Here is a 12,621-nt window from a genome sequence, read left to right as displayed (position 1 = left end):
GATTGACAATCAGCATAAAATAAAACATTGACTTTGCCATCAAAACCTCAGCTCAAGCAAAATACACTCGGAGCCGTTGAAATGTGACATTTCTTGTTCCTGCCCTGATAATTATCTTCATTAATATGATGACGGTGCGCTGACATGCCGCGCATATCAGCACGACAATCTGACTTCTTCTAATGCGTCCACTCGCCGGGTTATTTACTTACAAACCCGAAGGCTCTCCTACTGTTTGTAACAAAAACAACATCAAAAAATATTCTCCTCTCAGAAGCCTTCATCCTAAAATTTTCTGCCAATTTGTGCCCAGCGCGGTTCGATTCCGTTTGACAGCAGGTCGGACCGGTCGGACCAGGTTTGAATGTCAGCAGCGGGAGGTTGAAGTAGGCGGCCTCGTGGTTATTGTTGCATATTTGCAAACGGCCACCGGGACGGACGCATCTGTCCGTGTTTTGTAGTTTTTTGGTGCTGGATTGGACGAGGCGCTCAGTGAACATGGAGAGACAGGTGAGCGCTAAGAGCACTTTGCACATGTCAGGCCTTTTTGTCCTGATATAAAAATAATTTAACCAATTTTAACGGATTCAAAATTAGCCTAATTGTGCACGGCGAGATCTGGGGTGGGACAACCAGGACAAGGAGCGGTCCGTCGACCGCCCCCGTGTGTCATCTTTGAAAGGACTCACTGATGCGACGTTGCTTTGATTTGTGATCACGTGTCGACGGGTCTCGGGAAACTTAAGATGATGATAACGAGGGTGTTGTCGTCCTCTCAGGTACACATGACCATGGCCCGCCTGGGGGTCCAGGAGGACCGGCGCAGAGAGTCAGTAGACCCGGGCGAGGAGCAGTTCCTTAAGAGTCTGTACCTTTTCATGAAGAAGCGAGACACTCCCATCGAGAGGATCCCTCACCTGGGCTTCAAACAAAGTACTTGTTCTTCTCAGCGTCATGGGCCTGACATAAAGTACACAATAGTCGGCGTACAATGCGCCACGTTACAGATGGCAAGCGTGATCTGACATGTCGTAGAATGACACAACGCAAAGGGCATCCGTCAACACAAAACCGTTTGACCTTTCCAACGCACCCGACATGAGATAGTATCAACTGGCGACTTGTAAGCCAGTGATGCCATTTTTCTGCAAACGTTCCGACTCTAACACCGGGTCATTCCAGTAGGCATTGGATTTAAAGGAGAACTGCTGAATTTTGCCTATCAATCTCTAATCTATAAGTGCCCTAAAAACATCCAAACATCTCCATCAACGCTGTAAGTTTCTATGTAATGTAGTAACATTCATAATAACATGTAATATATACATAATGTAAGTATATATGTAGTATCTAGTAACATTCATAATAACATGTAATATATACATGATGTAAGTATATATGTAGTATCTAGTAACATTCATAATAACATGTAATATATACATGATGTAAGTATATATGTAGTCTCTAGTAACATTCATAATAACATGTAATATTTACATGATGTAAGTATATATGTAGTATCTAGTAACATTCATAATAACATGTAATATATACATGATGTAAGTATATATGTAGTATCTAGTAACATTCATAATAACATGTAATATTTACATGATGTAAGTATATATGTAGTATCTAGTAACATTCATAATAACATGTAATATATACATGATGTAAGTATATATGTAGTATCTAGTAACATTCATAATAACATGTAATATATACATGATGTAAGTATATATGTAGTATCTAGTAACATTCATAATAACATGTAATATATACATGATGTAAGTATATATGTAGTATCTAGTAACATTCATAATAACATGTAATATATACATGATGTAAGTATATATGTAGTATCTAGTAACATTCATAATAACATGTAATATTTACATGATGTAAATATATATGTCATGTAGTAACATTCATAATAACATGTAATATATACATGATGTAAGTATGTATGTAGTATCTAGTAACATTCATAATAACATGTAATATATACATGATGTAAGTATATATGTACTATCTAGTAACATTCATAATAACATGTAATAGATACATGATGTAAGTATATATGTAGTATCTAGTAACATTCATAATAACATGTCATATATACATGATGTAAGTATATATGTCATGTAGTAACATTTATAATAACATGTAATATATACATGATGTAAGTATATATGTCATGTAGTAACATTTATAATAGCATGTAATATATACATGATGTAAGTATATATGTAGTATCTAGTAACATTCATAATAACATCTCATATATACATGATGTAAGTATATATGTCATGTAGTAACATTCATAGTAACATGTAATATATACATGATGTAAGTATATATGTCATGTAGTAACATTCATAATAACATGTAATATATACATGATGTAAGTATATATGTCATGTAGTAACATTCATAATAACAAGTAATATATATAAATGATGTAAGTATATATGTCATGTAGTAACATTCATAATAACATGTAATACATACATGATGTAAGTATATATGTCATGTAGTAACATTCATAATAACATGTAATATATACATGATGTAAGTATATATGTAGTATCTAGTAACATTCATAATAACATGTAATATATATAAATGATGTAAGTATATATGTAGTATCTAGTAACATTCATAATAACATGTAATATATACATGATGTAAGTATATATGTAGTATCTAGTAACATTCATAATAACATCTCATATATACATGATGTAAGCATATATGTCATGTAGTAACATTCATAATAACATGTAATTTATATAAATGATGTAAGTATATATGTAGTATCTAGTAACATTCATAATAACATGTAATATATACATGATGTAAGTATATATGTCATGTAGTAACATTCATAATAACATGTCATATATACATGATGTAAGTATATATGTCATGTAGTAACATTCATAATAACATGTAATATATACATGATGTAAGTATATATGTAGTATCTAGTAACGTTCATAATAACATGTAATATATACATGATGTAAGTATATATGTAGTATCTAGTAACATTCATAATAACATGTCATATATACATGATGTAAGTATATATGTCATGTAGTAAGATTCATAATAACATGTAATATATACATGATGTAAGTATATATGTCATGTAGTAACATTCATAATAACATGTAATATATACATGATGTAAGTATATATGTCATGTGGTAACATTCACAATAACATGTAATATATACATGATGTAAGTATATATGTCATGTAGTAACATTCATAGTAACATGTAATATATACATGATGTAAGTATATATGTCATGTAGTAACATTCATAATAACATGTAATATATACATGATGTAAGTATATATGTCATGTAGTAACATTCATAATAACATGTAATATATACATGATGTAAGTATATATGTAATGTAGTAACATTCATAATAACATGTAATATATACATGATGTAAGTATATATGTAGTATCTAGTAACATTCATAATAACATGTAATATATACATGATGTAAGTATATATGTCATGTAGTAACATTCATAATAACATGTAATATATACATGATGTAAGTATATATGTAGTATCTAGTAACATTCATAATAACATGTAATATATACATGATGTAAGTATATATGTCATGCAGTAACATTTATAATAACATGCAATATTTACATATTTTGCTCATTTCAGGCATACGGCGGAGTATTAATTTCACAGACGCGTCACAACTTTCGCTTGTCCCTTCAACAAAAGTGCTACTAATCACGGCTGACTTTATGAAAGATAAACACGACGACTTTGCGACGAATGATGATCCAGAAACATATATTTTTGAGCCTGAACAAAAGGAGGATGCATGGTTTTCGACGACCCAGCAAGTAGCAGTGTTGCTAACTGTTAAACAAGACATACAACAATGAACAAAATCAAACAATCACTTACTGCACAACGTCTGCTCCCAATGGGATGCCGACTGACGGGATGTTCATAGCGTCCCGTTTAGATGAAGAATTATTCAATTTTTTTTGTCGTAAACAAGCATCTTTTCATGACAAAGTTGGATGACAATGTTGACCAACTTCTCAATTTATGTCCACAACTTTCTACTATCCAATTGAGACATCCATCCATCCATCCATCTTCTTCCGCTTATCCGAGGTCGGGTTGCGGGGGCAGCAGCCTAAGCAGGGAAGCCCAGACTTCCCTCTCCCGGGGGATCCCGAGGCGTTCCCAGGCCAGCCGGGAGACATAGTCTTCCCAACGTGTCCTGGGTCTTCCCCGTGGCCTCCTACCAGTCGGACGTGCCCTAAACACCTCCCGAGGGAGGCGTTCGGGTGGCATCCTGACCAGATGCCCGAACCACCTCATCTGGCTCCTCTCCATGTGGAGGAGCAGCGGCTTTACTTTGAGCTCCTCCCGGATGACAGAGCTTCTCACCCTATCTCTAAGGGAGAGCCCTGCCACCCGGCGGAGGAAACTCATTTGGGCCGCTTGTACCCGTGATCTTGTCCTTTCGGTCATAACCCAAAGCTCATGACCATAGGTGAGGATGGGAACGTAGATCGACCGGTAAATTGAGAGCTTTGCCTTCCGGCTCAGCTCCTTCTTCACCACAACGGATCGATACAGCGTCCGCATTACTGAAGACGCCGCACCGATCCGCCTGTCGATCTCACGATCCACTCTTCCCTCACTCGTGAACAAGACTCCGAGGCACTTGAACTCCTCCACTTGGGGCAGGGTCTCCTCCCCAACCCGGAGATGACACTCCACCCTTTTCCGGGCGAGAACCATGGACTCGGACTTGGAGGTGCTGATTCTCATCCCAGTCGCTTCACACTCGGCTGCGAACCGATCCAGTGAGACCTGAAGATCCTGGCCAGATGAAGCCATCAGGACCACATCATCTGCAAAAAGCAGAGACCTAATCCTGCAGCCACCAAACCGGATCCCCTCAACGCCTTGACTGCGCCTAGAAATTCTGTCCATAAAAGTTATGAACAGCCGGGAGACATAGTCTTCCCAACGTGTCCTGGGTCTTCCCCGTGGCCTCCTACCGGTCGGACGTGCCCTAAACACCTTCCTAGGGAGGCGTTCGGGTAGCATCCTGACCAGATGCCCGAACCACCTCATCTGGCTCCTCTCCATGTGGAGGAGCAGCAGCTTTACTTTGAGCTCCTCCCGGATGACAGAGCTTCTCACCCTATCTCTAAGGGAGAGCCCCGCCACCCGGCGGAGGAAACTCATTTGGGCCGCTTGTACCCGTGATCTTGTCCTTTCGGTCATAACCCAAAGCTCATGACCATAGGTGAGGATGGGAACGTAGATCGACCGGTAAATTGAGAGCTTTGCCTTCCGGCTCAGCTCCTTCTTCACCACAACGGATCGATACAGCGTCCGCATTACTGAAGACGCCGCACCGATCCGCCTGTCGATCTCACCATCCACTCTTACCCCACTCGTGAACAAGACTCCGAGGCACTTGAACTCCTCCACTTGGGGCAGGGTCTCCTCCCCAACCCGGAGATGGCACTCCACCCTTTTCCGGGCGAGAACCATAACCACCAATTGAGACACATGATTTATAATCTAGAGTTAACTTTCACCAACTCAGAGCCGATGCAGCAGCTCAGTTTGTCAATATAGCAGCATAAGCTAGTTAGCTAGCTGTGATCTCAGTGCCGCTAAAAATAGTTTGTCAGCGTTAGCACTTATAATAACAATATCGCTAACACTATATGTAATATATTCAGGTCACAAGATGTAAATGGAGTATTTTTGGCGGGTTTTTTTAGAGGGCTTTGTGGGCAAATTAAAGTACCGTATTTTCCGCACCATTAGCCGCACCTAAAGACCACAAATTTACTCAAAAGCTGACAGTGCGGCTTTTAACCCGGTGCGCTTTATATATGGATAAATATTAAGATTCATTTTCATAAAGTTTCGATCTCGCAACTTAGGTAAACAGCCGCCATCTTTTTTCCCGGTAGAACAGGAAGCGCTTCTTCTTCTACGCAAGCAACCGCCAAGGTAAGCACCCGCCCCCATAGAACAGGAAGCGCTTCTTCTTCTACTGTAAGCAACCACCCGCCCCCGGAAGAAGAAGAAGCGCGCGGATTTTCGTTTCATTTCCTTTGTGTGTTTACATCTGTAAAGACCAGACCACAAAATGGCTCCTACTAAGCGACACGCGTATAACGCAGAATTTAAACTTAAGGCAATAAGTCATGCCGAAGAACACGGAAATAGAGCAGCAGCAAGAGAATATAACATAAATGAATCAATGGTGCGTAGGTGGAGGAAGCAAGAAGATGACCTGCGCCAGGTAAAGAAGACAAAACAGAGTTTCCGAGGGAACAAAGCAAGATGGCAACTGTTGGAGGACAAACTGGAACAGTGGGTTGTTGAGCAGAGAGCAGCAAGCAGAAGTGTCAGCACCATCACTATTCGAATTAAGGCAACAACGCTAGCAAGCGAACTTCACCTGGATGATTTTAAAGGTGGTGCTTCTTGGTGTTTCCGGTTCATGAAAAGACGCAATCTCTCCATCCGCACACGGACCACTATTTCACAGCAACTGCCTAACGACTTTAAAGAAAAGCTGGCTACTTTCCGTGCATATTGTAAAAACAAGATAGCTGAAAAAAAGATCCGGCCAGAGCACATTATCAACATGGACGAGGTTCCACTGACTTTTGATATTCCTGTGAACCGCACTGTGGATACAACGGGAGCACGTACGGTGAATATTCGCACCACAGGGAATGAGAAGTCGTCCTTCACTGTGGTTCTAGCTTGCCATGCTAAAGGCCAGAAACTTCCACCCATGGTGATATTCAAAAGGAAGACCTTGCCAAAAGAGACCTTTCCAGCCGGCGTCATCATAAAAGCTAACTCGAAGGGATGGATGGATGAAGAAAAGATGAGCGAGTGGTTAAGGGAAGTTTACGCGAAGAGGCCGGGTGGCTTTTTTCACACAGCTCCGTCCATGTTGATATACGACTCCATGCGCGCCCACATCACAGATGGTGTCAAAAAACAAGTGAAGCACACAAATACAACACTCGCCGTCATTCCGGGTGGATTAACCAAAGAACTCCAACCGCTGGATATTGGTGTCAACAGGGCATTCAAATCACGACTGCGAACGGCGTGGGAACAATGGATGACCGAAGGCGAACACACCTTCACTAAGACAGGGAGACAGCGCCGGACGACATACGCCAACATCTGCCAGTGGATCGTAAATGCCTGGGCAGATATTTCGGTCACAACTGTGGTCCGAGCTTTCCGGAAGGCAGGATTCACAGAACTGCTGAACAGTGACACTGACTCCGATGACTTCGACGAGACGGAACCGGCCATTTTGGATCCCACATTTGCCCAACTTTTCAATTCGGACACCGAAGACGAAGAATTCGAAGGATTTACGAATGAAGAATAACTTCAGAAAGTGAGCGCTATGTTTATTTTGTGTGTTGTGACATTAACGTTGGAGCAACATTATGTTGCTATTGCTCTGCACTATTTTGAATTTTACTATGTTTGTGATTGCACATTTGCGTACATTTTGGGACAGAGTTGTTAGAACGCTGGTTTTCAATATATTATTAAAGTTTGACTGACCTATCTGACTGTTTTTTTGACATTCCCTTTAGCGCAGCGTAGGCGCGGCTTATAGTCCGGGGCGGCTTATTGGTGGACAAAGTTATGAAATATGCCATTCATTGAAGGTGCGGCTAATAATCCGGTGCGCCTTATAGTGCGGAAAATACGGTACTCCCTTTAGCTGCATTGTTAGCCACCACGTACTTGCCGTATTTTACGATTTAGAACGCATAAAAAAAAAAGAAGCAATAAACATTTACGTTCTTGTCTTATTGTGAATGACAGGTAAGATTCCAAAACAAGTGCAGTTCCCCTTTCAGCATACCTGCTATCTGAGTAACGAGGGAGGGTGTGGTCCACGGAGTTATTAGCAAATTATTAGGCAGCTTTTTTTCCCCCCGGGGCAAAATGAGACAAAAGAAACATTCAACTGTCTTTCAGGGCAGATGCAGCACTCTGGAAAGTGCCAAAACATTGGCAAGGGAGCACAGAAACATTCATTTAGGTGCACAATAATAGTCTCCCTATGTTTACAAAAAACACAATTTGCCTAATCATTTTGCACACGTTATATGTCACACATTGTTTATCAGTGAATTGTGCCTGAATCGTGTTTTTTCCCCCCACAGTTGATCTATACGTCATGTTCAAGACGGTCAGAAGCTTTGGGGGCTACCACCAGGTACGTTTTCACCGCCAAGTTGTACCGTTCGGTTCAGTTCGGAACGCATCTTTAGTTGTTTTCTTTCGCAAAGGTTGGCAGAACTGTTTAGCAACCTACAGTACAGTTTGAACCATGTAGGGTGGCGCATGCTGCAATGCATTGGTTGGTTAGTAAAATGGTCACTGGAATTGGAATCGTTGGCGAAAGACGGAAGGAAAAACTCCCACTGAGAAACGTTGCGACTGCCTGACGAGCGTATCTTGGTTAATCAATCAGAAAAGTCATGATGCCACGCTACTTAAGAAGCCGACGCAGTTATCCGGATCAGGATTTATTGATTCAAACCGTACCAAGGTGAACCGAACTGGACAGGATTGCTTGATGGTCACATTGCACACCCTGAAAACCTCCAAAAACCTAATACCGTCTCGTGTTGTTCGCCTGTGTGCCGACAGGTGACGGCCCAGCAGCTTTGGAAGCAAGTCTACAACTCGCTGGGAGGGAACCCACGCAGCACGAGCGCGGCCACCTGCACCCGCCGCCACTATGAGAAGTGAGTCACGGCAGGGAAGGAGTGTGATGTGAGGGGTGGAGGTGTTTTCTAACCTGACTGGCTTTTTGTCTTCGTTACGCCAAGGCTGCTGCTGCCGTACGAATGCCATCTGAAGGGACAGCGGATGAGCGCCATACTGCCGCACCCCATGGAACACTTTCGCTACCACGGTTATAGCCCGGAAGACAGAGTCTGCGACGGCCCCAGACCGGCCAAACGCAAGCTGATGTCAATGCCGCTGCACCACCAGGTTGGTCAAATGTTACTTTTCTGTTACTCTTTCCAGTCATGCTGGAAGAAGATGTTCTTTAGCCCTTTTAACCATTGACACTGCAGTCACAAATATTTGCTTTAATACGCTGAATGAAGGAATCCCAATTAACATCCAAATCACTTTTATCTATAACAGAACCCCTCCAACCTCCAGTCAGGCACTCATCGGAGCCTCTTTCCTCTACCATTCCGACCCCCACACTACTACCACCCGAGTCCCTCGGTTCTTCCCCCTTACGTCCCCATGCCTCCCTCTGTTGTGGCATCGCGCAACCAACCAACAGTCCCCCCGACCAAATTCTCTTTCCCCCCATGTGGACCAAAGCCTAAAGAGAGGGTGAAGGAGCCTCTGGAGCATTTGCGCTACCTGGCGGAACAGTATAAGTCTTCATCTGGACTGAGTGAGCCTCTCAACCTGAGCATTAAAGCACCGTGTCAGAGGACCGACAAAATCCCAAAGTCATCATTCGCACCGCCTTTGTCCGGCAAAACACCAAAGTTTTTGAACACGCCCTCCTCGCTGTACACGCCACAATACCCGCAGGTAGCAAGGAAAGAAGGTAGCAGAAAGCCGGATGAAGCAGCGGCTGCAGGAGTAGTGCCATACCCCGAAAAAGCGAGGGAGGACGTCGTGGTGGACCTCACCGGGAAAGAAGAAAGCAGAAAGCCGGATGAAGCAACGGCTGCAGGATTAGTGCCATACCCCGAAAAAGTGAGGGAGGACGTCATGGTGGACCTCACCTCGAAGAGTAGCCCAGAGTATGACGGAAGCCCGACAGATTGCGGAAATATGACAAAAGAGCAACTGGCGAGTCCAGAAGGGAGGAGACTCAATCCCAGTCACATACCTGCCGAAAACAACAGCAAAATGGAGATTGAAATCCCTCTGTCCGTGTTCCACAACTGGCTACGGCTGTACGGCCCGCACGGTGCGGCAAACAACGCGAAGCAGCTACCTCAGCAGCTACTTCAGCAGGTACCTCGCCACCTGCAGGTGGAGGAAGCGGAGCGAAGGAGCAAGGGCATGCTCCCAACCAATCTATCATTTCACTTTACCTCCCACCGGCAGAGCTCCACAATCGAAGATCTGAGGGTGGTGAACAGAAAAGTGCCAAGCCCGAGGTCGAGCGGCCAGGCAGCAGCGACTCCCCAGGTCCGAAGCCACAAGAGTTTCCCCGACTACTCGCCTTCCAGCAGCGTTCAAAAACCTGCCGCCACCGTGGATGTCTGTCCGTTTCCCTCGCAGGGAATGTCTTTACCACACAGATCCAAACCCCCAACGTATTGGGAGGCCCTCGCTAAGGAGAGACCCCCGAGTCCCCCTGCAGTTCCGCAAGACCTCACGGTGACGACGAGCCGCCACGGCGACATCAAGCCGGCAAGTCCGAAGGCGGTCGAGACGAGGCTCTCGTCATCGTCTTTGCTGATGATGAATTCTGGCTCTGCCTCAGTGCTGCAGCTCACCAGTGAGGAGGTGATGAAGCTAAAGAAAATCATCTCCAGCTCTTCGTGACGCATGCGGCCATGTGCCGGCACAGACTGCCTTAAATCCGTCCAATGAGTTCCATTTTGACAATGTGCATGGCACTATGCTTGTTTCCTGTTTTGTAAATCACCTATTTACATGTAAATATAAATACTTCTTGATTTTTTTTCTGGGTGTCTTCATTTTGTTGATCCTAATTACAAAATATTCAGTCTTTCCTGGATTTTGCAATGTCCCGATCGCGCCGATACACGCAAATGTAACCAATCACGTCAATTACTCTGTCCAAAACTTGCCACTTCCCCATATATTTTGGCGACTCAGCATCATTTTCGCCAATCGACCTTGTTCGCGAGCTTCGCTCATACGCACACATCAACTGTTAAACCTAAATGTATGTTTGTTCCTTAAATTGGCGAAGCAGGAACAACAAGGATCCACACCTCAGACCAACTTCTGGTTCCAGTCTGCAGCGCGAAGCCTTCAGGGTAATGTACAAAACCTAAAAGCAGTGAAGTTGTCACGTTGTGTAAATCCATCCATCCATCCATCCATCCATCCATCTTCTTCCGCTTATCCGAGGTCGGGTCGCGGGGGCAGCAGCCTAAGCAGGGAAGCCCAGACTTCCCTCTCCCCAGCCACTTCGTCCAGCTCTTCCTGTATGCTCAGTGCCAGAGCTTGGTCCACATTGCCGGCAGTAAGTCGGACACGTTTCCAGTGAGGGTTGGACTCCGCCAAGGCTGCCCTTTGTCACCGATTCTGTTCATAACTTTTATGGACAGAATTTCTAGGCGCAGTCAAGGCGTTGAGGGGATCCGGTTTGGTGGCTGCAGGATTAGGTCTCTGCTTTTTGCAGATGATGTGGTCCTGATGGCTTCATCTGGCCAGGATCTTCAGCTCTCACTGGATCGGTTCGCAGCCGAGTGTGAAGCGACTGGGATGAGAATCAGCACCTCCAAGTCCGAGTCCATGGTTCTCGCCCGGAAAAGGGTGGAGTGTCATCTCCGGGTTGGGGAGGAGATCTTGCCCCAAGTGGAGGAGTTCAAGTACCTCGGAGTCTTGTTCACGAGTGAGGGAAGAGTGGATGGTGAGATCGACAGGCGGATCGGTGCGGCGTCTTCAGTAATGCGGACGCTGTATCGATCCGTTGTGGTGAAGAAGGAGCTGAGCCGGAAGGCAAAGCTCTCAATTTACCGGTCGATCTACGTTCCCATCCTCACCTATGGTCATGAGCTTTGGGTTATGACCGAAAGGACAAGATCACGGGTACAAGCGGCCGAAATGAGTTTCCTCCGCCGGGTGGCGGGGCTCTCCCTTAGAGATAGGGTGAGAAGCTCTGCCATCCGGGGGGAGCTCAAAGTAAAGCCGCTGCTCCTCCACATGGAGAGGAGCCAGATGAGGTGGTTCGGGCATCTGGTCAGGATGCCACCCGAACGCCTCCCTAGGGAGGTGTTTAGGGCACGTCCGACCGGTAGGAGGCCGCGGGGAAGACCCAGGACACGTTGGGAAGACTATGTCTCCCGGCTGGCCTGGGAACGCCTCGGGGTCCCACGTTGTGTAAATGGTAAATAAAAAGAGAATACAACAAATCCTTTTCAACTTATATTCAATTGAATAGACTGCCGAGAGAGTGCGGTCGGCGTGTCTCTGACGCTGTAAATGTGGAACTTGGAGCCAAGCTATTTTGACATAAATGGAGTGCTTACCCAAATTAAACGGGAAAAAAATGCCCTCGGCCAGCTGGACCAAAACAGACAAGTGTCCATGGAGTGAGTCACACTTTATATTGCTCATGATACACACAGCACGTCATGCGTGTTATTACAACTACAGTACACACGCTGTCTGGCGAGCTGTGTACAAACAAAACATGAAATGCGGGCTAATACTTTACAGGCACTGTAATATGATTGTTCATGTTTTTCAGTCAGTACAGCTTGGTGTCCGATCGCATTGTTGTGCATTACAAACTCAAATGTCTTTCGTGTTGACGTAGAAACTAGCTTATCTCTTTCTGTAGTTA

General features: G+C 44.2%; 1 protein-coding gene across 1 annotated transcript; it reads left to right on the top strand.

The window, feature by feature from the left end:
* Positions 1-358: 358 nt before the first annotated feature.
* Positions 359-10,742, top strand: arid6 (AT-rich interaction domain 6). The gene is made up of 6 exons (XM_061966030.1): positions 359-510; positions 780-933; positions 8,252-8,304; positions 8,742-8,839; positions 8,924-9,089; positions 9,249-10,742. The coding sequence occupies exons 1-6, from the start codon at positions 499-501 to the stop codon at positions 10,623-10,625; spliced, it is 1,860 nt and encodes a 619-aa protein (XP_061822014.1). The 5' UTR covers positions 359-498; the 3' UTR covers positions 10,626-10,742.
* The last annotated feature ends 1,879 nt before the right edge of the window (positions 10,743-12,621 follow it).

Source organism: Nerophis lumbriciformis, linkage group LG11 (assembly GCF_033978685.3).
Source record: "Nerophis lumbriciformis linkage group LG11, RoL_Nlum_v2.1, whole genome shotgun sequence".
Lineage (NCBI taxonomy): Eukaryota > Metazoa > Chordata > Actinopteri > Syngnathiformes > Syngnathidae > Nerophis > Nerophis lumbriciformis.
The sequence above is the reverse complement of the archived record's forward strand: the minus strand, read 5'-3'. Positions and strand labels throughout refer to the sequence as shown.

Bases quoted from the DNA above. Each gene is read 5' to 3' on its own strand.
- arid6 (XM_061966030.1), top strand. The intron at 934-8,251 runs GTACTTGTTCTT...TTCCCCCCACAG, and splicing joins TCACCTGGGCTTCAAACAAA to TTGATCTATACGTCATGTTC. The intron at 8,840-8,923 runs GTGAGTCACGGC...CGTTACGCCAAG, and splicing joins ACCCGCCGCCACTATGAGAA to GCTGCTGCTGCCGTACGAAT.